The sequence below is a fragment of the Myotis yumanensis genome, unplaced genomic scaffold, assembly GCF_028538775.1.
Source record: "Myotis yumanensis isolate MYYU_CA2020_CCGP unplaced genomic scaffold, mMyoYum1.0.hap1 SCAF_18, whole genome shotgun sequence".
Lineage (NCBI taxonomy): Eukaryota > Metazoa > Chordata > Mammalia > Chiroptera > Vespertilionidae > Myotis > Myotis yumanensis.
Window position 1 is genome coordinate 2,380,769 of NW_027223769.1, and position 23,246 is coordinate 2,404,014.

General features: G+C 57.2%; 1 protein-coding gene across 1 annotated transcript in view; it reads left to right on the forward strand.

The window, feature by feature from the left end:
• MEGF8 (multiple EGF like domains 8) overlaps positions 1 to 21,826 on the forward strand; it is a 43,593-nt gene extending 21,767 nt beyond the window's left edge. The window contains exons 21-41 of the mRNA XM_070398765.1: positions 195 to 405; positions 498 to 747; positions 1,262 to 1,394; positions 2,835 to 3,082; positions 3,164 to 3,274; positions 3,428 to 3,546; positions 3,856 to 4,063; positions 4,569 to 4,749; positions 5,271 to 5,434; positions 6,219 to 6,363; positions 7,383 to 7,614; positions 8,691 to 8,814; positions 8,948 to 9,161; positions 9,599 to 9,813; positions 14,341 to 14,548; positions 14,709 to 14,868; positions 15,189 to 15,381; positions 15,862 to 16,032; positions 16,122 to 16,252; positions 16,712 to 16,844; positions 18,914 to 21,826. Of these exons, the coding sequence (XP_070254866.1) occupies positions 195 to 405; positions 498 to 747; positions 1,262 to 1,394; positions 2,835 to 3,082; positions 3,164 to 3,274; positions 3,428 to 3,546; positions 3,856 to 4,063; positions 4,569 to 4,749; positions 5,271 to 5,434; positions 6,219 to 6,363; positions 7,383 to 7,614; positions 8,691 to 8,814; positions 8,948 to 9,161; positions 9,599 to 9,813; positions 14,341 to 14,548; positions 14,709 to 14,868; positions 15,189 to 15,381; positions 15,862 to 16,032; positions 16,122 to 16,252; positions 16,712 to 16,844; positions 18,914 to 20,182 (4,820 nt within the window). The 3' untranslated portion in view covers positions 20,183 to 21,826. The remainder of the gene's footprint in view (positions 1 to 194; positions 406 to 497; positions 748 to 1,261; positions 1,395 to 2,834; positions 3,083 to 3,163; positions 3,275 to 3,427; positions 3,547 to 3,855; positions 4,064 to 4,568; positions 4,750 to 5,270; positions 5,435 to 6,218; positions 6,364 to 7,382; positions 7,615 to 8,690; positions 8,815 to 8,947; positions 9,162 to 9,598; positions 9,814 to 14,340; positions 14,549 to 14,708; positions 14,869 to 15,188; positions 15,382 to 15,861; positions 16,033 to 16,121; positions 16,253 to 16,711; positions 16,845 to 18,913) is intronic.
• The last annotated feature ends 1,420 nt before the right edge of the window (positions 21,827 to 23,246 follow it).

Consider the following 23,246-nt stretch of genomic DNA (forward strand, 5'->3'; position numbering starts at 1 on the left):
CTGCTTCAGTGGCACTCATCTCATTGGTGGGGCCTTAGTCCCCACTCTTAGGACTTGCTATTTCCCCAAGTCTGGGCCTTGGTTGCCCTCCTTTGAAGCAGCCTGGTGAGGTCAGGGATCTGGTGAGCCAGTTGGGCAGGCCCATTCCCACCCTTGTCCCTGACTCTCTGTCCTGCCTGCTGGGGCCTCCACAGACTGGACCTGGGGGGAGCACTGCGAACGGTGCCGGCCCGGCAGCTTTGGCAACGCCACGGGCTCAGGCGGCTGCCGGCCCTGCCAGTGCAATGGGCATGGGGACCCACGCCGTGGCCACTGCGACAACCTCAGCGGGCTCTGCTTCTGCCAGGACCACACCGAAGGTGCTCATTGCCAGCTCTGCATCCCTGGCTACTATGGGGACCCCCGGTGAGCCAGGGGCCAGACAGGTGGGATAGGGGTTAGGGACACGTGGGATGGGGCAGGACTGGTCTGACACTGGCTCTTCTCCATCTCCCCAGGGCCGGTGGCTCCTGCTTCCGGGAGTGTGGGGGCCGCGCCCTCCTCACCAACGTGTCCTCAGTGGCACTGGGCTCACGCCGGGTTGGGGGGCTGCTGCCTCCAGGTGGTGGGGCAGTGAGAGCCGGGCCAGGCCTTTCATATTGTGTGTGGGTTGTCTCGGCCACTGAGGTGCTACAGCCCTGTGCTCCTGGGACCCTCTGTCCCCCACTCACCCTCACCTTCTCCCCCGACAGCAGCACCCCCTGCACGGTGAGCTCCGAGGGCACTAGGGTTCAGACCCTTGTTTTCCCCACCCAGTTGGACTCCTTACAGACCCTGACCCCCATCATCCCATTTTTTATCCTTCAAACCCCAAACTCTAGTCCTTCAACCCCCAGCCCAAAGACCTTCCCATTTGTCAGATCACTCTTGTTTCCTGGACTCCAAGTCCCCAACCCCCAGATCCTCAAACTGCCTTCCTCAGTGCAGCATGGTAAATACACGGCGTGTGCTAGCTCCCACCAGCTGGTGGTGGCCACCAGGAGCTGTGCATTGAGAAAGAGGCACCAGGTGAGAGTGTCTGATTGATTAGCCATGTCTGCTGTCAACAGGGGGGGAATGGTGGTCTCCATGCCACAGTTTGACAGTCTGCCCAGTATGTTCAAACAGCCCATTTCCCTGTCTCAGATTGTCCTCTCCTCTTGAACTCCTCCTCCTCCCAGACCCCAAGCATCCCTCTTTCTCATCCTCATCATCTCCTAATCCTCGCTCTGCACCCCTCCAGCTGAGCTACGTGCTGGCCTTTGATGGCTTCCCACGCTTCCTGGACACAGGCGTTGTGCAGTCGGACCGTAGCCTCATTGCTGCTTTCTGCGGCCAGCGGCGGGACAGGCCCCTCACTGTGCAGGCCCTCTCTGGTATGGGGACCAGGGAGGTGGGGCCTCTGTCCTGGGCTGTGTATCCCTCGCTCCCCTGCATCTTGCTGACCAAGGTGGGCTTAAGACCCAGCCCACCTCTGCCACTGACTTGCTGGGTGAGGCAACCCCTTGCCACCTGTGGGTCTCTGTGTCTTCAGCTGAGAGGCAAATAGAGTATTGCTGGGCTGCCTCTGGAGAGAAGGGCCAAGCGGATGTGTCACACAGAAGGGCTGGTGCGAGGGCCCTGAAACCTCCTCAGCCTCGGTTCCCTACCCGGGCTGATGATGTCCTTGGGGCATGTGGCTGGCGGTCATGATTGGGGGTGCTACTGGTATCTCATGGGTAGAGGCCAGAGGTGCTGCTCTATATCCTGCAGTGCACAGGACAGCCCCACAACCAGGCTCAGCAGGGCTGAGGGAAGCCCAGCTCAGGCTGATGGAAATGCACTAGAAATAATTTGTTACCATGTCTGGAAATGCTTCCTTTCGTACTGCAAATCAGAGTGGCTCCAAGGCTGGGAGAGAGAGGCAGAGTGGTAGCTGGCAATCCAGACCCCTCACAGTGAGTGAAGAACCGAGGGGCCCCTCATTTCGTTTCACTCACCAGGTATTTACCGAGCACCTGCAGTGAGTCAGGCCTGAGCTAGAGGTTAAGGGTGCAGCAGTGAACAAGGGGCACAAGTGCTGCCCATGGTTCACTGTGTGTGCGTGTGTGAGGGGAGGACATCAAACAAAGTACATTCAAAATAGTGAGGGACAGAAGGAAGTGGAAGAGAGTGCCTGGCCTGTTGTGGGAGTCCTGGAGAGCTTCTGTGCAGAGGTGAAGTCTCATTTGAGACCTGAAGGGGGCGGTGTGGGTAAGGGGGACTCCTCAGGGGAGGATTAGCAGGTGCCTGGTCCCTGAGAAGCAGGAGCCCGGCCTGGTGCTAGAGCTAGAGGGCCAGGGGAAGGCGATGACGTTAGAGGGCCTTCGGGGCCTTTTTATTTTTTTTCAATATAATGTTGACTCATTTTTTACATATTATTAATTCCTGTCTCCCCTGCCTCCTTCCTCCTCCTCCGCCCCCCACATCTTTTTAAGGAGACTTTGAAAGAACAGTAGGGAGTTGTGGAAGGTTTGGAGCTTGCGAGTGACAGGTTCAGATTCATGTTTTTTAAGGATCACGTGGGATGACTGAAGGGCAGAGTGTAGGTGAGCCAGGGAGACTAGTGGGGGGTCAGACAACTGAGGAAGTGGCAAGCAGTGGGTGAATAGGAGAGAAATTTAGGCTTTAAGACCAATAGAACTTAATGGTCTGGACAAGGGAGAGGGGTGCAGTGAATATAGATGATCGGGTGGCTGGCTTCCCTGCCCAATTACATGGGTTTTTCTCAAAACCTGGGGATGGAGCCGCGCCTGGACCTTGGCCTTGCTACATGCCGCTGGCCTCTCTCCCAACAGGGCTGCTCGTGCTGCACTGGGAGGCCAACGGCTCCTCGTCCTGGGGCTTCAACGCTTCAGTGAGCTCTGCCCGCTGTGGGTCAGGGGGCCCTGGGAGCTGCCCTGTTCCCCAAGAGTGTGTGCCCCAGGATGGGGCCGCAGGGGCTGGCCTCTGCCGCTGTCCCCAGGGCTGGGCTGGCCCACACTGTCGCATGGCTCTGTGTCCTGAAAACTGCAATGCCCACAGCGGGGCAGGGACCTGTAACCAGGTACAGGCGGGATGGGGTGAGTTAGGTGGGACAGGGGTGGTGCTCAGGGCTCCCGCCGAGCCTCCTTCTTCTGTCCCCCAGAGTCTGGGCGTGTGCATCTGTGCTGAGGGCTTCGGGGGCCCCGACTGTGCCACGAAGCTGGACGGCGGACAGCTGGTCTGGGAGACCCTCATGGACAGCCGCCTCTCAGCTGTGAGTTGTGGAAGCCCAGTTTCTGGGGAGGTTCCACACAGCCTGGATCATTCTCCCTCCTCCACTCCTGGGACCATTCCCCAGACCCTATATTCAGCCTGATACTGTCATGACCTTAGCCTGACCCCTCATGTTCCCCACCCCCACCCTCAGGACACTGCTAGCCGCTTCTTGCACCGCCTGGGGCACACCATGGTGGAGGGACCTGATGCCACCTTGTGGATGTTTGGGGGCCTGGGCCTCCCCCAGGGGCTGCTGGGAAACCTGTACAGGTGAGAACTGCCTGGGGAGGTGGGATACCTAAATGAGAGAGAGAAGGTCACTTCAGCGATGCTGAGATACCTGTCACATAAGAGTCCCTCGGGGATGCAGAAAAGGACACTCCAAAGGACACTGTGACACTTGTCCCAGGAAGTTCACCTCAGGGATGGATACTTGGGTGGTGCTACTCTGGGGGATCGTAAGGTGACTGTCATAGGAGGGTCACCCTAGGGGATGCTGGGATATCTGCCAAATGTGGGGTTACCCAGGGGATGCTGAGATGACTGGACAGTGAGGCTGCTTTTTTGTGTCGGTTCCAGGTACTCAGTGAGTGAGTGGAGGTGGACACAGATGCTGGCAGGAGCTGAGGACGGAGGCCCAGGCCCCTCACCCCGTTCCTTCCATGCAGCTGCTTATGTGCCCGCTGGCCGTGGTGCCATGTACCTGATGGGGGGGCTCACGGCTGGGGGCGTCGCCCGAGACTTCTGGGTCCTCAACCTCACCACCCTACAGTGGCGGCAGGAGAAGGCGAGCATGTCTCCCCACCCCCAAGCCCTAAAACCGGGCTCTGGCTAAGATGACCAGGGAACTCCTGCCAGCTTTTTCCCCAGAGGACATGGCTTCCTCCTGGGCTCCAGCACAAGTCCCAGAATTGAGTTTCATTGGCCGTCTGGGTCACATTGTGTTCCCCAGCTGATCTGGTCAAGGGGTCTGATGCCCTGGTGGGCCAGCCTGTGGAGCGGTACAGTCAGCCTACACAGCCAGAGTGAGAGCAGAGGGGCAAGGGCTTCCCAAAGGAGCCCAGGCTGTTGCTGCCTGAAGAGGTGACGCTGAGAGGCAGGCATGGGAAGAGGCCTGCTGCACACCTGCTGGGACTGGGGCCGAGCCGAGGGCCTGTGGTCTGACCAGCCCGGGCAGCTCACTATCTCCTTAGCGAGTTCAAGCGGAGTGTGGGGAGTTTTGAGTCTTGCTTCTACCCTCAAGATGACCCCTGACCTCTGGCCTCCCATGACTTCTGCCCTCTGTCTCTCAGGCCCCTCAGACTGTGGAACTGCCAGCTGTCGCTGGTCACACCCTCACTGCGCGCAGAGGCCTGTCTCTGCTCCTGGTGGGCGGTTACTCTCCTGAAAATGGCTTCAACCAGCAGCTGCTTGAGTACCAGCTGGCGACTGGCACCTGGGTATCCGGAGCGCAGAGTGGGACACCCCCCACAGGTGGGCTAGGGACCGGAGAGCACAGCCGTCTCTCATCCACCCCACACTCTGTGGCCGCTGCCCCTCACACCTTGTTACCTCCCTGTCTTCCCCTGACCCTACCCAGATCCTCAGGTACCATCTCTTGAGAATGAGGAGTCAGTTTCTCTGTCTAACACCCTCCCCTTGACTCCATGAAAAGCTGGCCTCTTCCTGTCCAATAACGCTGGTCACCATCTCCTCTCCCCAGAGCACTATCCCTCAGATAGTCTCCTTTCTCTTCCTCTCCTTCTATTCTTTGATCACTCTCCCTAGGACATTCTGGCCACCCTGTCTCCCTCTTCCCTTCCCCAGAGCTTCTGGTGGTTATCCTTTGAACTCATGGGAGAGAGAGGGGTTGGGAAGGGCTCCTGAGTCTGTGGCCTCAGGGCCTGGGAAGGTGTTGTGATCATGAGAAGGGGAGCCCGGGAAGGTGGGGGCCTTCCTGATCCCCAGGCCTTCCCCAGCCTCTGTTCTCACTCTCCCCCGCCACCCCCCCCCAGGTCTCTATGGTCATTCTGCCGTCTACCACGAGGCCACCGACTCTCTCTACGTGTTTGGGGGTTTCCGCTTCCATGTGGAGCTGGCAGCCCCGTCCTCCGAGCTCTACTCCCTGCACTGTCCTGACCGAACCTGGAGCCTGCTGGCCCCTTCTCAGGGGGCAAAGGTCAGGAAAGATGGTCTTGACAGATGGATGTAGTGGGTGGAAGGGAGGGGGCCTCCCTATCCCAATGGTCCAGGACTAGTTCTAACCTGGACTCCTACTTCCCCTTCTTCCCCGTCCCCTGAACTGAACTGTGACATCCCAAGTCCCCCCTGTTCCATCCCTGGCTTGGAAGAAAGAATCCTAGACTAGGAGTTCAGAGGCCTGGGTTCTGCTCCTCCCCGCTCTTGGTGCAGCCCTGGCAGGCCCCTCCCCCTTCCTGGCCACCCCATCTGGAACTGGGGCTTTGAGCTCCTTGCACTTCCTGCCTTCAAGGCCAAAAGAGAGGGGTGTGGGAGAATTTGCAACCTTGGATGTGCTGGTTAGAGACAATTGCGTTTTCCGTCCACCAGACATATTTCAAAGTCCTTCACAGATGCCCCCAGCCCAGCTGGTGAGGTTACGTGAAAATGTGACGTCCATTTTAAGCAGCCTGGGCTAGTTCCTGGGGAGTAGCTTGTAACCAGTCCAGGGCCTGCACTTGGTGCCAGGGGTCTGCTTGTCCAGGGATCAGGCCCACAGGTAACGGAGCTCACAGAGCACAGGGTGTGGGAGTGCAGGAACAGGAGGTGGCTCTGGGGCCCGCTGAGGAAGGAGGGAGGTTTCCTGGAGGAAGGAGGTGAGATCTGAGGAAGGATCACTGGGTGGGCTGGTAGGTGCTGGGGTGTAGGGAGAATCAGCGTGGCCAGTGGGCTGAGAGAGTGCGCAGAGGACTGTGGGCTCTGACAGGCCACCTGTCTCCCAACAGCCCCACCCCCGACTTTTCCACGCCTCAGCGCTGCTAGGGGACACCATGGTGGTCCTGGGGGGACGCTCGGACCCTGATGAGTTCAGCAGCGATGTGCTGCTCTACCAGGTCAACTGCAACTCCTGGCTGCTGCCTGACCTCACCCGTAAGTTCATTGCTGTCCCTGCGAGCCCCCGGCCTGGGACCCCTGCTCATTAGGAGTCACTTGGGTCCCTCAGACTCTCAGGCAAAGCTCCTGTCCTCTCCATGGTATCTAAACACCCAAGGGGATGCCCTCCTTCCTTCCTTTTTTCTTTTTTCTTAGAAAAGTTTATTTTGCTGCTTTTATTGGGGTCTACGGTGGGGCCTAGGATTTCTACTGGCTCACTCATTATTGGTGAATTTAATACATAAGAGCAGAATTTAAAGCACAGGAAGAGCCCTAACCGGTTTGGCTCCGTGGGTAGAGCGTTGGCCTGTGGACTGAAAGGTCCTGGGTTCGATTCCGGTCAAGGGCATGTACCTTGGTTGCGGGCACATCCCCAGTTGGGGGTGTGCAGAAGGCAGCTGATTGATGTTTCTCTCTCATCGATGTTTCTAACTGTCTATCTCTCTCCCTTCCTCTCTGTAAAAAAATCAATAAAAAAATATATTTAAAAAAAGAAAGGTTTATATATATAAAATAAAGCACAGGAAGAGAAAACAAACAAGTAGCCCAAATAGTCAGATACTGAAATCAACCAAGTTCTCTAAAACAGAGGCACCCCCATCAGGGAGGCGCCCAGCTCTATCTACCTGGCCCTGGGGTGGCAACGTGTGACTCCAGATAGCCTTCCTTGAAGCAGATGCTTCTTTGAAAAGGATGTCTGGCAGTCAGAGATTCAGCCAGGCACTTGCCTTACAAGAAGAAAAACAACAACTGTTGGGGCTGTACTGCAACATTTGTCTCATTCTTCATTTTACTCGCCGCTCCTCTTTTTCTCTGTGTGTCTCTCTCCCTCTCTTTGGTTTTGCTATCTGTGTCTGATTCCCTGGCCTGTCAGGCCTTGTCTGTCGTTCCCTGTCCTGCCCCGACTGTCTTTCCTCTCCTGAGCCTCTCTCACTGCTTGCTCGGTGTCCCTCTCTGGCTGGTATCTTTGTGTAGGTCTCTTCCCGGGGTCTCCTGCCTGTTCTCTCTTTCCCCAGGCCAGGCCTCTGTGGGGCCCCCGATGGAGGAGTCTGTGGCCCATGCTGTAGCGGCAGTGGGGGGCCGCCTGTACATCTCAGGGGGCTTTGGGGGAGTGGCCCTGGGCCGCCTGCTGGCCTTGACCATGCCCCCCGACCCCTGCCGCCTGCTGCCGTCACCTGAAGCTTGTAACCAGTCTGGAGCCTGCACCTGGTGCCATGGGGTCTGCTTGTCTGGGGACCAGGCCCACAGGTAATGGTGCTGACTGGCAGCTCGGGAGGGTGGTGCTGGTGCTCTCCGAAGGGGTTCTGTGCTGGGCCAGGCTGGATGCCGGCTCACATGGGAATATGGGCAGCTCATCACAGGCAGGGCGGGCTGGGTGACTCGGAGGGGGCAGTCCTGCTTGTGGGAGCGTTATCCATGTGGCTCAGGCACCACCTGAAGGAGCTGGGTCTGAACTGGGCCCCAAATGACCAGGAGACTTTACACCAGCAAAGTTTCAGAGGTGGGGCTGCGACTGGCGTATTTGAAAGACCACCTGAGCTTGGAGAGCACGAGACTGGAAAGTGGCGTGGGGTGGGGTCGGCTCAGAAGGCACTTCCCCAGTGCTTGGCCGAGGCACTGGCTCCATCCAGTCCACAGAGCCCGTCATCTGTAGTTTGGGAAGCTGGACGCGTCAGGAAGCTGAGCTCGCTGTTGTAGGTTTAGCACGGACTCATTTGGCTCTACTTGTCCCATTAAATGTGCCACCATCTTTACTACAGCAGTAGTAGAGGGTTGGATTTATGGGGTGTTATATAAGAATGCGTACATCCACTGCTTTTCTGAAGTCTGGAAAGTTCTGAAGCACATGGGCTTTCAAAGATTTTGGGTAAAGGGTTATGGACCTCCACTGTGAATGACAGGGAGCCGCAAAGTTTTGTGCAGGAGGTGGCAGGGGCAGCCCTGGGCAGAAAGTGAGGTTGGGGCTATTGTGAGGGAGGGAGTGACCAGGGGAGGCTGCAGGTAGAAATGAGACAGGAGGCCAGGGCAAGGGGACGAGGCCTGAGCAAAGGTCTGCAGAGGTGGACAGGAGGGGACGGTCAGAGAAATTCAAGAGGCTGAAAGCCTTGGTGCTGGAGGGGCAGGAGGATGTAACATGTTGTTTAGTGTCACTGGCCTGGGTGGCCTGTGGACATGGGGCCATTGGCAGGTGGGATGGGGAAGGAGCAGGATTGAGTCTTGTGCTGAGCGCAGTTTGGCATACAAGAGGGCCTGGAGGCGGGGATGGGAGGAGGAGGGACGAGGCCTGGCTGGGTGTGATGAGCCAAGGCCTTGTGTCTCCCCAGACTGGGCTGTGGGGCACCGGCTTGCTCCCCAATGCCTCATTCCCCTGAGGAATGCCGACGTCTCCGGACCTGCAGTGAGTGCCTTGCCCGCCATCCCCGGACCCTGCAGCCTGGAGACGGAGAGGTGAGTGGTGTGAGGAAGGGTGGAGGGGCTCAGGAACCACCATGCTCTTCAGCTGTGATTGGGCGGGAGGATCTGGGTCAGGAGGGATGCTGGGGACCCCGAGGACCTCATAGAATCTGTCTTCCCCCACCAGGCACCTGCCCCCCGCTGTAAGTGGTGTACCAATTGTCCCGAGGGTGCCTGCATTGGGCGCAACGGGTCCTGCACCTCGGAGAATGACTGTCGGATCAATCAGCGAGAGGTCTTCTGGGCAGGGAACTGCTCGGAGGCTGCGTGTGGGGCTGCCGACTGTGAGCAGTGTACCAGGGAGGGCAAGTGCATGTGGACACGGCAGTTCAAGAGGACAGGTGAGCACCGAGGCTGGGTCCCTGAAAGGAGAGTTTGGGGGCCTGGACTCCTGTTTCTGAGGGAGGAGGGGCTGGGGGCTGGACTCCTGTTTCTGAGGGAGGTGGGGCTGGAGAACTGGACTCCTGGTCTGAGGGTGGAGGGGCTGGGGGCCTGGACTCCTGGTCTGAGGGTGGAGGGTCTGGAGATATGGACTCCTGGTCTGAGGGAGGAGGGGCTGGGGGCCTGGACTCCTGGTCTGAGGGTGGAGGGGCTGGGGGCCTAGACTCCTGGTCTGAGGGAGGAGAGGCTGGGGGCCTGGACTCCTGGTCTGAGGGTGGAGGGTCTGGGGGCCTGGACTCCTGGTCTGAGGGTGGAGGGGCTGGGGGCCTGGACTCCTGGTCTGAGGGAGGAGGGGCTCCCAGCATCCCAGTTCTAATCACTATGCCCCCAACCCTAGGGGAGACCCGCCGCATCCTCTCCGTGCAGCCCACCTACGACTGGACATGCTTCAGCCACTCTCTGCTGAACGTGTCCCCGATGCCAGTGGAATCATCACCCCCATTGCCCTGCCCCACTCCCTGTCACCTCCTGCCCAACTGCACCTCCTGTCTGGACTCCAAGGGTGCGGACGGGGGCTGGCAGCACTGTATCTGGAGCAGCAGTCTCCAGCAGGTACTGCACTCTGCCAAGGTCCGGGCTCTTTCCTCTCTGCCCTGCCCTGACTCTCTCCGCTGCCTCCTTCTCTATCCTGCTTCCTCTTTATCTCCTCACTCTGGTCTCGCCTTCACTCCCATTCTCTTCTCTCCTCCCAGCGTCTCTGTCTTCCCTCCTTGCCTCGTGAGCCTCCCTGTGTCTTCTTGCCACACTCTCTCAGCTCTTCCTCACGCACTCAGCTCTCCCCGCCATCCTTCCATGACTCCTAACCATCCCTCTTCCTACCAAACCCTTCCACTTCCTCCTCCATCTCTTTCTCTCTCTGCGTTTGAAACTTTTGCTTTTAAGAAACAGAAACCCACTTGAGCTAGTTTTATGATAAGGAACTGGGTGTATTTGATGGGATGTAGACAGGAAATACTGCTGCTCTATGGTTCTTGGGCCACGTGGTCTCGGATCTCAGCTGTTCTCTGCATGTCTCCATCCTCCGGTTTCTCAGCTCGGTGATAACACACATGGCTAAATAGCAGCCCTGACCCTCAGTCTAGGTGACGTTCTAATTCTAGAGACCACAGTCATCTCTGTTCATTGGTTTGCTGACATTCTCAAAGGGACTTCAGCTCAGCTGAGGAGTTAGGTGTCCAGCCTTGGCCCAAGGGGACAGCCAGGGAGGGGTAGGAGCACATGGTTCTAACTTAGGGTTCAGACCCACCCCTCATCCGTGGCTGTGGGCTGGAGAGATAATTCTGGATGGTCTGGGGAGGCACTATATATGCCAGTGACAGTCTGCCCCTTGACTGCCCAGTACATACTCTCTCATAAAGCCCATTCTTTTTTTTTTTTTTTTAATATATTTTATTGATTTTTTACAGAGAGGAAGGGAGAGAGAGAGAGAGTTAGAAACATCGATGAGAGAGAAACATCGATCAGCTGCCTCCTGCACATCTCCTACTGGGGATGTGTCCGCAACCCAGGTACATGCCCTTGACCGGAATCGAACCTGGGACCTTTCAGTCCGCAGGCTGATGCTCTATCCACTGAGCCAAACCGGTTTTGGCAAAGCCCATTCTTTAAAAAAATTTTTTATTGATTTTGTAAAGGGAGGGAGAGAATGAGGGAAGGAGGGAGAGAGAAACATCGATTGGTTGCCTCTCGCACACATCCTGATGGGATTAAACCTGCAACCTGGGTGTGTGCTCTGACCAGGGGTTGAACTCCCTTTTGGTGTATGGGATGACTCGCCAACCAACTGAGCCACCCGGCCAGGGCATAAAGCCCATTCTTAAGGTGCCTCTGCCCAGCATGCTTTATTGTCCCAGTGACAGACATTGAAAGCATTTATCCTCCCACCCTTCCCCATCGGCAGACAAGATTCACCTCCTGCTGTCATATCTGGAAGCAGTGTCACTGGGCCAGAGTTCTGAGTCTCCAGTTCCCACCAATGTCCATGCCCATTCATATCTTCTGTTGTAAGACCCAATCGAGGTGTGACTCCCCATCTCAACCCACGAGTCTACACGAATCCTTGGTAAAATAAGACTGATATCAACAGACCCCATGTAAGGTGTTTCTTTTTTTTTTAATTTTTTTTTTTTTATTCATTTCAGAGAGGAAGGGATAGGGAGAGAGAGGAACATCAGTGATGAGAGAGAACCACTGATCAGCTACCTCCTGCATGCCCCCCACTGGGGATTGAGCCCGCAACCGGGCGTGTGCCCTGACCAGGAATCGAACCATGATATCTGGGTTCATAGGTAGATGCTCAACCACTGAGCCAAACTGGCCGGGCCCCATCTGAGGTGTTTCAACACCAGTGACCAATTCACCAGTTCTCCAGATACAACCTGGAAGCCAACAACTCAATACACTTCTGACACTCTCCACTTGGAGCAGTGCCAGATCCCACAAGTTACGGAGCTCAGAAGACTGCCCTCGCTCCAGACGTCAGTCACAAGGCCAGGCCTCCTGTGCTTCTGACCCACCAGCTATAAACCCAGTGCCCAGCAACCCTACTGCAGGTTTGCTGATTTGCTAGAACAGCTCACAGAACTCCGAGAAGCATTTCCTTACTAATGCCAGTGTATTACAAAGGGTGTGATTTAGGAAGAGCCACGTGGGGAGGTTAATAGGGCCACGGGAGGAGGGTGTACAGAGTTTCCATGCCCTCTCTGGGCACACTAGCCTCCCAGCGGATGTGTATACCGACTCTGAACCTTGTGTTTTTCAAGAGTTTTTATAGAGCTCAATCACCAGGTCAGTGGGTGGGGCTAAAAGTTATACCCCTCTAATCATTTGATCTTTCTGGTGACCCTCTCCAAGTCACCTCAGGAGCATAAACTCATGGGAGAAAGGGGCTCCTGGTGAATTGTAGCTTTGTGCCAGGAATCGGACAAAACCCACAGTATTTTTTTGTGTTGCACCACATCATCCTGTAGGCAGGTTGTACAAATTAAATGGGAGGATGTGTTGATAGAACACGGAGCAGAGCCTGCCATTAAGTAAAAACTCAGCAACGCCCCAGGTTCCACCCACGGGAAGATTCCCAATCTCCACTTTCTGGGACACACCCGGAGGATCCCTGCATGGGGTGGGGAGTGGATGTCCCCGTGGGGGTCTCAGTGTGACCCTGCAGTGTCGGTGCTGAACAAGCAGAGGCCTCTCCTCCCCCAGCCTGGGCTCTATCTGGTGGTGGAACTTCTCCCAGATATTATTGAGATGGCCATCATTCGTCTCTGTGGGTGCTCCAGGGACCAGAAAGAGAGCACGTGCTGCTCCCCCCGCCCCTGTGGGCCTGCCAGGCTCTCAGGGCAGCTCCAGGCCTGAGGCAGGCGGAAGTGATGGAGGGCACCAAGTTGATTCTGCCTGTGAATGTGAGAGGACTTCCACCAGATCTTCTGGTTAAAGTGTTGGCTCAGGTTTTTAAAAACCACCACAGCACAGACCAAGCATAAGAGTGTGCAGGCCAGGGCTGTTATGATCTGGCTCAGGGGCAGCTGTATTTCAACCATCCAGCATGTTCTTTTATGGCTTTGGCCTCAGAGCCTGGCACAGGCTCTCTTCCCTGGCTGGCTGACTTCTTTCCTCCTTCCCTTTCTCCCTTCAACAATAATATATATAATTGTTGACAGTATTACAGATGTCTCCCTTCCCCCCACCCCTTTAACCCTTTCACCAATTTCTTTTTTTTTTTAATTCTCACCCAAGGACATTTTTAAAATTGATTTTTAGAGAGAGTGGAAGGGAGAGGGAGAGACAGAGAGAAACACCGGTGTGAGAGAGACAAATCGATTGGTTGCCTCCCGCATGGGCTGGGAGTCTATAATCAAGGTACATGCCCTTGACTGGAATCGAGCTCAGGACCCTTCAGTTTGCTCTATCCACTGAGCAAAACCAGCTAGGGCCACCAAATTCTTTATTGAACACCTCCCTTGTGCCCAGACACTTTGCTAGGCTGTGGGCACGTCATAGATGAGCTTGGATCCTGCTCTCGGAACTTACGTTCATATGTCTCTGCCAGGAGCACAGGCAATGCAGTTGGGCAGCATCGCATTTGGCCATTAGGGAGGTCATAGCAGAAGGCGCTGTGCAGACTGGAGCCTTGGGCTTCTCTCCACCAACTTGCAGATTGCTCTGCTGTCTGCCGATGGGTGCACTAAATTTAGATCCAGAGGCCTAGCCTGGTAGAGAATTTGACTGTTGAGCAAGGCTCAGCTCACCGCTGGCCATAACCCTCAATGGGCTCAAAGCTCCGGCCACAGCAGTCAGGGTTTTCTATTTCAGGATTACATGCTGGCTTTGGTTTTTCCTAAGTGCTGCCAGCCAACCAGCCCAGACGAATCTCTTTCCTCTTATACTTTACTTAAGACCCAAGCAGTAAATAAAACGGTCTTATACACTGAAGTCCATTCCCAAGAGCCTGACCCTCATTACGCACCTTGTCTGGGTCTCAGGATGTGATAAGTGATGGCATGTGAGCTGCTGCTCAGCCGCTGACGGTGGACTTCTCAGCTTCCCAGGCCAGGACGGGAGCTGTTGCCCCAGCAGCCAGGTCCTTCTGATTCTCATTTCTGTCTCCACCTGGGATCATTGTAAGAAGCAGCTGTGCCCTGAGCCAAGGGGGTAAAGAGGACTCACTGCACCAACACAGAGGACCTCTGGGAAGCCTGGTGGAGAGTGCAGCCAGGTGTCCCTGGGGACGGGAGCTGGAGCTGGAAAGCTGCCTCTCCATTGGGGTTTGGGGGGGTGGTGCTCATCTTCACTTTCTTTTCCTGCTTCTTCCTCTCCTCGTCATTGCTGTCATTTGCTCATTCAAACGGCCCTGCAGCCCTGGGTTACATAATCTTCTAGTTTCAAGGGTGTCCCTAGTCTGACTCAGTTATGGATGCTTGAGAGGGAGAATGCCATGATGACCCAGGTGGTGTCCACTTTGGCCCACCCAGCTGTGGCCAGGGAGGGTGAGCTCTCTGAGAAGAGGGTGTAGCTGGGAAGATACCCAGGATGTGTTTATCTGACCCAGTGGATCTGCATTTCTCCTCCTCTGGACAGTGTCTGAGCCCCTCATACCTGCCCCTGCGATGTATGGCTGGAGGCTGTGGGCGGCTGCTCCGAGGGCCCGAGAGCTGCTCCCTGGGCTGTGCTCAGGCAACCCAGTGCGCCCTGTGCCTGCGGCGCCCCCACTGTGGCTGGTGTGCCTGGGGGGGCCAGGATGGGGGTGGCCGCTGCCTGGAGGGTGGACTCAGCGGCCCCCGTGATGGTGAGAGGGGCTCGGGGGTGGGGTGAGAGGGGCTGGCAGGGAGCATGGAGGGGTGCTGGGGGCTGTCTCAGAGGTGGGGCTCAGGGGAAGTAGGAGCAAGGGCCTGGGTGGCTGGGTGGGAGGTACAGAGGCCCCAGTGAAGCCCTGCATCTTGTGCTAGGGCTGACGTGTGGGCGTCCTGGGGCCTCCTGGGCCTTCCTGTCCTGCCCCCCTGAGGACGAGTGTGCGAACGGGCACCATGACTGCAATGAGACACAGAACTGCCATGACCAGCCCCACGGTTATGAGTGCAGCTGCAAGACGGGCTACCTCATGGACAAGTGAGGCTGCAGCCGGCCTGGGGCCTGGGGCGGGGTCCAGGGGAGAGGGTCCGGACAGACTGGAGTAGGAGAGTGTAAGGAGCAGTAAGGGATGGAGCATGGACCAAAGCAGGGTGAAAGAAAACGGTCCCAGGCGTGATGGTGGTAGGATTGATCCAGGGGGGCTGGGTCGTGGAGGGCAAGGTTATGAATTTGAGGGGTACCCCAGTAGAGGGGCTGTGGGCAGGCTCCTACAGAGGGGAGAGATGGAACAGCAGGGGTGAGGACGGTGAGGGTGGGCTCGGCCACGGCCCTGCCCTGACCCCGCCCTGTCCCTGCAGTGTCACGGGGCTGTGCCGCCCAGTGTGTGCCCAGGGCTGCGTGAATGGCTCGTGCGTGGAGCCTGACCACTGCCGCTGCCACTTTGGCTTTGTTGGACGCAACTGCTCCACGGAGTGTCGCTGCAACCGCCACAGCGAGTGCACTGGCGTGGGGGCCCGCGACCACTGCCTGCTCTGCCGCAACCACACCAAGGTGGGCCGCCAGGCCTCGGGCCTGACCCCGGACCCGGCCTTCCTTGCCTTCAGCCCATGTTCCGGCATCTTGAGCCTCAAACGGGGTTGGGGATGGCATGACCCTGTCCCAGAGAGGTGTGGGAAGGCTTTGGGGACACTGCTCCGGTTGGATTCACAGAGGGGCTGCCTTGGAATAGTGGACAGTTGGTGCTGGGCCAGGGAGGGTGGTTACGTAGAGGAGGATTTGGAATAATTTAGGGAAGGGGCTCTCTGAGCTCAGCTTGGGTTGTAAGGACTGACCCCTTGCCACTAGAGGTGCGTAAGTGAGGGCGGCAGGGGGAAACAGATAGGCTGGGATTGCCCACGCCAAGTGCCAAGCCTGCTGCCCTTTTGTGGGAATCTCAGAACCTAGGACCTCCCCACTGTGGTGCCCCCCCCACCCCCCCGCGCCCCACCATGATTCTCCAATCCTTCTGACCACATTGTCCCTGGCTTCCAGGGCAGCCACTGTGAGCAGTGCCTCCCGCTGTTCGTGGGTTCTGCTGTGGGGGGCGGGACCTGCCGGCCCTGCCACACCTTCTGTCGTGGCAACAGCCACGTCTGCATCTCCAGGAAGGAGCTTGAAATGGCTAGGAGGGAGCCAGAGAAGTACTCCCTGGATCCCGAGGAGGTGAAGGGACTGGGATGTCGAACTCCTGGGTCTGAGGGAGGGGGGCTGGTCCATGCCTTCTCGTGATTACACTGTCCTTCCTTGGCCAGATTGAAAACTGGGTGACAGAGGGCCCCAGCGAAGACGAGGCTGTGTGTGTAAACTGCCAGAATAACAGCTATGGGGACAAATGTGAGAGCTGCCTCCACGGCTACTTCCTCCTGGATGGGAAGTGCACCAAGTAAGTGGACGGGCCTAGGTCCTTTGCCCTATTCATTGGGCAGAGCTCTGGGAGTCAGACCCCTCCTCAGTCCTCAGGAGAAGATGAAATCCCCAGGGAGCCCCCGGGCCAGGTGTGGGGGGAAGGAGCTGGACTCAGATAGGAGACCCCCAATCTCAGAGGCAGTGCTGAGGTGCAGGCTACAGAGCAACCGTGGTGGAGACTAGAGGGCAAAGAGAGGGCTGCTGAGGGAAAGGCCTCAAGATACCCTCCCGGCCTGCCTTTCTTCTGAATGGTCAGCTCAAGCTGGGCTCTGGTCCTCACCCTGCCACTTAGCAGCTCTGTGGTCTTGGGTGAGGGCTGGACCTCTGTGAGCCTGTTTTCTCTTCTGGGCTGGTTTGGAGCTCACATATGCAGTGTCCAACAGGGCCCCTGCAGGTCATGAGAGCACTATAACCCCTGTCTTCCTCCCCTCCTCAGATGCCAGTGTAATGGCCACGCAGACACCTGTAACGAGCAGGACGGGACCGGCTGCCCATGTCAGAACAACACAGAAACGGGCACCTGCCAGGGGAGCTCCCCCAATGACCGCCGAGACTGCTACAAGTACCAGGTGCGGCTGGAGACACGAGTCACGGGCCCAGGGCCCCGCAGCCCCCAGGGATCAGAGCTGGGAGGAGGCAGCCTGGCCCAGGCAGGACCGACATTGTGGTTTTGAACTCTGAGGTCATGGGATCAAGGGCAGCTTGATCGACTGTTTCTGAGGCCCAGTCAGTTTCAGGCCCCGGGCAGTGAGGCTGGGCGACCCAGAAATGAGCCCCTTGGGGGATCACTCGGGCTCGTGAGGAAACAGACTGCACTGTAGATAGTCACGACTTAAATGTTGCAAATGCCAGAAAACCCATCTGTAGTAGCTTAAACGAAAAAGAAATAGTATTGGCTCTCAAAACTGGGGTCTGGAGTCTGCCCTCAGGAGTGGTTGGATCCAGGCGCTCACACAGGGCCGTCAGGAGTATCTCTTCCCTTTCCGTGTTGGTTTCTGTCTCAGGCAGGTTTCCTCCAAGTGGCAGCTCCTACGTAATGACCTTGAGCTGATAGGGGATCTTCATGTCGTTACTGACACCCATATTCAAATTCCTTGAGTCCATTTCCTTTCTCTGGCCAGGGGGTCTCCTGGAACCCCTGCATTAGCCACCAGGTTGGCTGCCTGTTGCAAGCTCGCCTCCCACAGAATGGATATTCCATGCTCCTCCTCGGAGTACAGCTCTCCCCCACGCCCCCGACTTCTCTCTCTAGTTTAGAGGGGAGAAAAAAATCCCTGTTTGCCTCAGTCACCCCCACCCATCTACAGAAGTATCATATCTACAAAGATGCAACTCACCCAGAATGCCAGTGGAGCTTCGCAGGCCTTTCTGATGCTTGACATTTCCATCCTGGACCAGAATTGTTGCTTTCTTGATAAATAATCAGAGGCCCATTGGCCTTAAAAACACACAGAAAGAAGTCCCAGGGATTAACTCAGCCCTCCTCCTCCAGCAGCTCTGTCGGCAGCTATGACGCAGCGGTTTCTTTAGGTTCTAGTAACGATAGCGGTAGGGAGGATGGATGTGGGAGGCCCGTCACCGAGGGGCGTTATGCTGTGGAGACAGTGGAGATGGCAAGAAGTGGAAGGCTCTTCAGGGCTGTGCTGGGCCTTGGTGAGGTGTAGATATAAGAGGAAAACGAGGCTCAGAGACGTGCCATGTCCTCTTTCAGGTCAGCCAGCCAGTTGGGTTTGGAGCCTGGACTGATTTTGGTCTGATCCTAGAGCCTGAGTGGTTTCCACTGGACAAAATAGCTGTGATCCATCCACTCATTCACGTTTACTGAGCACCTACTATATGGCAGGCACGGTGCAAGGCGCTGGGGCACAGTAGGGAACAAAAACGGGCACAATGATCAGTTCTCAAGGAATTTACATTCTCATGGGGCATCCAGCAACGAACAACTGAACAAGTCAGATACACAGAGTGGTAGTGATGAGCAGAAAGGAGGGAAGTTAAGCAGCGAGGAGGGCTGGAAGTGTTGGGAAGCGAAAATGGTAGATACTGAGGCCAAGGAAGGCCTCAGTGAGAAGATGACACGAGTAAAAACCTGATGGAAGTCAGGATGCCAGACACACAGACATGGGGGAAAGGCAAGGGCAGATGGAGAGTGATCCAAGTAGAGGATCAGCCAGTGCAAAGGCCCTGAGGTAGGACCTATCCACACAGTCCAGAAACAGTGAGACTGGCCCTCCCTGTGCTGGTTTCAGCAGTCCTGTGAGCGAGCCATGTTTACTACCTATGTACAGAGGAAGAACCTCAAGTTTAGTGAGGTTCTGTCACTAGTTCAAGGCTGCACAGCTAGTGAGGAGGTGGAGCCAGGATTCAACAGAGTTCCTCATCGCTGTGCTCAGAGTTCCAGAGGCCTCAGCATCAGGATGCTGTGGTCACTGGGTGGCACCAGGGATAGCAGTGCTGGAGTTTAGGGTCCTGGCAGCGTCCACTCTGTGCCAGGGGGCCCAGGGGGATCCCAGAAAGCAGCTGGGCCACTGGGAGGACTGGGGCCTTGCTACCTACCAACAGGTACAGAGTGCCAGTTTTGCTTGGAGGAGTGCTGGGCACTGAGCTCAGCCTGATGGCTGCCTCCACCCACCCACAGTGCGCCAAGTGCCGGGAGTCATTCCACGGAAGCCCGCTGGGAGGCCAGCAGTGCTACCGCCTCATCTCCGTGGAGCAGGAGTGCTGCCTGGACCCGACGTCTCAGACCAACTGCTTCCACGAGCCCAAGCGCCGGGCCCTGGGCCCTGGCCGCACGGTCCTCTTTGGTGTGCAGCCCAAGTTCACCAACGTGGACATCCGCCTGACGCTGGATGTGACCTTCGGTGCCGTGGACCTCTATGTCTCCACCTCCTACGACACCTTCGTGGTCCGCGTGGCCCCCGACACGGGTGTCCACACAGTGCATATCCAGCCACCCCCACCCCCACCGCCGCCCCCACCCCCTGCAGAAGGCGGGCCCCGTGGGGCTGGGGATCTGGGGGGACCAGGGACCGGGAGTGGGTCGGGCACCCCAATGGAGCCACAGGTGTGGGAGGTGTGGCCACGGGGCCTGATCACCTATGTGACAGTGACGGAGCCATCAGCGGTGCTGGTGGTTCATAGTGTGCGGGACAGACTGGTCATCACCTACCCCCACGAGCACCACGCCCTCAAGTCCAGCCGCTTCTACCTGCTCCTGCTGGGCGTGGGAGACCCCAGTGGGCCTGGCGCCAACGGTTCGGCTGACTCGCAGGGCCTGCTTTTCTTCCGGCAGGACCAGGCCCACATTGACCTGTTTGTCTTCTTCTCCGTCTTCTTCTCCTGCTTCTTCCTCTTCCTCTCACTCTGTGTACTCCTCTGGAAGGCCAAGCAGGCCCTGGACCAGCGGCAGGAGCAGCGCCGGCACCTGCAAGAGATGACCAAGATGGCCAGCCGCCCCTTCGCCAAAGTCACCGTCTGCTTCCCGCCCGACCCTGCTGCCCCAGTTCCTGCCTGGAAGCCGGCTGGACTCCCACCACCCACCTTCCGCCGCTCTGAGCCTTTCTTGGCACCCCTGCTACTGACAGGGGCTGGCGGGCCCTGGGGACCCGTGGGAGGGGGCTGCTGCCCACCAGCCATCCCCACCACTACTGCCGGCCTGCGAGCCGGGCCTATCACCCTTGAGCCCACGGAAGACGGCATGGCAGGTGTGGCCACACTGCTGCTCCAGCTGCCTGGCGGGCCCCACGCGCCCAACGGGGCCTGCCTGGGCTCGGCCCTGGTCACGCTGCGGCACAGGCTGCATGAGTACTGCGGGGGTGGTGGGGGTGCTGGGGGCAGTGGTCACGGGGCCGGTGTAGGTCGGAAGGGACTTTTGAGCCAGGACAATCTCACCAGCATGTCCCTCTGACAGGCCGGGTCCCTCAGCCACAGCAGCCAAGTGCCCATGGGGGCCCCTAGACACTGTCCTCAGAGGACTCTGGTTTCCTTCCCCTGGGGGTCCCCAGACAAGGCCTCCTTCGTTGTGCATTCAACAATTATTTATTGAGTTCCTACTGTGTGCCAGGCACTGTTGAAGGCACCGGACCGGGCAAAGGGGAACCGAGGCAGAAGTGTCCCTAGTCTTGTGGGACTGATGTGGAAAGTCAACTGGGCATCCGAGAAGCTAGATAGAAACGGAAGGAAAGGCTGGGGGAAGTGTGTTCAGGCAGAGGGAACAAGGTTCCTGATGTGCAAACCAGCTGTTTTAGTGGAAAGATCATAAAGCTGGCCAGTGTGACCCCAATTGAGTGAAGAGGAGACAGGGCCAGGGTTAGGCCCCTGGGGCTGGACCACCCAGGGCCTGTGGGCCCCAGATAGGGTTTGGGGTTTTGTTCTCAGGACAATGGGAAGCTGATGGACAGTTTTGTGAGGGGGGCTGACAGGATCCGATGTACCTATTTAAGAGGTCACTCATCTGTGGCAGGGAGAATGGATTGGAAGGGCTGAGCGAGACAGCAGGGGGTGGTGGCCGTGGGAGGGGGAGTCGGGGACAGAGCAGGATGTGGGTAGAAGGGTGTATGGGTAGTGTGAGTGTCAGCATGAGGGAGGGAGGAAGCCAGAAGGGCCCTAACTTTGTGGCCCATGGATGGTGGGGTCGTTTATTATTATTTTTGTTATTCCTCACCTGAGGATATTTTTCCGTTGTTTTTCTTTTCAGAGAGAGTGGAAGGGAGGGAGAGAGAGAGAAATACATTGACTGGTTGCCTCCTGAACTCCCTAACCAAGGGCGGGAGGGAACCTGCAACCCAGGTACGTGCCCTTGACCAGGAATTGAACCCAAGACACTTTGGTGTGCTGGACAACGCTCTAACCACTGAGGAACCTCAGGCAGGACTGGGTCATTTATTAACATGGGCAGACTGGGGCTTGGGGCAGATCAGGAGCCTATTTTTGGGCCTAAAATGCCCTTTAGACATCTCAAGTCAGGTCCAAACGGGAACAGAAGCCACTCAGTATCTCAGCAGAAGGAATTGAATGCAGGGATGGCTGGGCTGGTGGAGGGCAAGGCTGAGAAGAGTCAGAGGCGGGACAGTGAGGCAGCCCAGGGACAGGAAGCAGCTGCTGCCACCCCTTGGCTGGAGGGACAGGGCTCTGGCGGTGTTGCCTGACCCCAGGACTAGGGTCACAGGCTCAGGGGGAGCCAGGAGACAAAGCCACTGCCTGAGGTGCCCCAGGCATGGGGGCGAGGGGGTTGGGGTGGACACCAAGGTGGGAGGTAAAACTGGTGGAGCCCTCAACACGCCAGACGATGCTGCCTGGAAGACTTTTGGGTCCTCCCAGGGGCCGTTCCCACCTCGGCCATCACCTTGGACTTCTGAGCTCCTCTCCCCCTTGAAGACACCCACCTCCAATCCTAGCCATCTTGAAGTTGAGACTCTCCTTTCCCGAGACTTCATCTGTCAGCTGCTTTTTGGACCTTGGAGAGTTGGGCGCTGCATCTTCCCCTCTGCCAGGGGCCGGCTGAGAGAATGGGGAATGATCGAATCAACAAATAAAGAGTGTGTGAAAACCAGTGTCCCAGGCCCTCTGCATGCAGGAGACGGGCCCCTGGGCTCTGACCCTGACCCTTGGTGCCTCTCTAAGCCACACGGCCAGGGCTCCTCTGTGCCCCTCCTGGGCAGGAGTTGGGGTGGTGCCACCATAGAAGCTCTTGTTCCCAGAAAGGACAAACCAAGGGACATGAGGGCAGTGAGGCCTTGGACTCTTCCCCAGATCTCTGTCGCAGGGAGACCTCTTTTAGGAGGGAAAACATACTTGCCTTTGTCCCAGGACCAGGTGTAATTCTGGCCCCTGACGAGAGTTCAGGCACGGAGACTGAAAGAGGCCCTAGCATGACGAGCTTTCTCTAATCCAAGTAGACTCTCACAGCCCAAACCAAAGCATCCTGGGAGCTTTATCTGCCAGTCCCACGGCAGCAGGAGCGCTGAGGCGAGGGGAGGTGGGAGCCGCAGGTCTCCAGCCCCGCGGTGGCCTCCGTCACAGGCGCCTCGCTGTCACAGGCGCCTCGCTGCTGCGGGTGTTAATGTACCTTTCTGTGCAGCTTAGCCTCCAGGCCCCAAGCAGGCTGCTTCCCCTGACATTTAGCCAGGACGTGCTGATGTTTTGGACCTGGGAGCAGATGGGTTTCCAGTGTGGTCCGTGAATGTCAGTGTCTTCAGACTTTCTGGCCGTTGTGATTTTCAGGGATTTCTCTGCCTTCATGAGCTGATGGTAGCACCTTACCTCCAAGATGTGACTGAACTTGTATTTACTGAGTCCTGGTGCTAGACAGTTTGCGTGGCTTGTTAACTGCTGTGGTTTCATTTGATCTTTCCATCAGCTGTATGAGGTAGGTACCATGCATCCCCTTTTTGCAGATGAGGAAACAGGTTTTTAGCTGTTGAGTGACAGCTGTCATCTGAACCCAGACCTTCTGACTCTCAAATTCAGATGCCTGACCACCAGGCTCGTCTGTATTTTATTGTTATTAATTCCAGAGAGAGGAAGGGAGACAGAAACGTTGATTGATTGCCTCCCGTACGTTCCTGAATAGGGATCGAACCCACAGCCTGGGTCTGTGCCCTCACCAGGAACCGAGCCTGCCACCACCTGCTGCTGCCTGAGTCTCAGGGCCAGTGCAGAGGCCTCTCCTCACTGTCACCTGGGACTTCGCCTTCCTGAGGAGAGCGTGGCACTGCGCCTTTTCTCCGGATGCAGAGCCACCCTTCTTCCAAGTCTTGTCACTGGCCTGCAGGTGTCTACAAACGCCCTCCTCCCTCCATGTCAGCCCCTCGGCCGCCCCCACTCCCTAGTGGCCGCACTCCTGAATGCAAGAGGCGTCTGGAGTGTGAGAAGACCTGGGTGAGGGAGGGGAGAGCCTGATTCTAGCCTGTGTGTGGCCACCAATGCCCTAAGGATTGGTAACGCTCAGGAAAAGGGGGAAATGTTTCCAA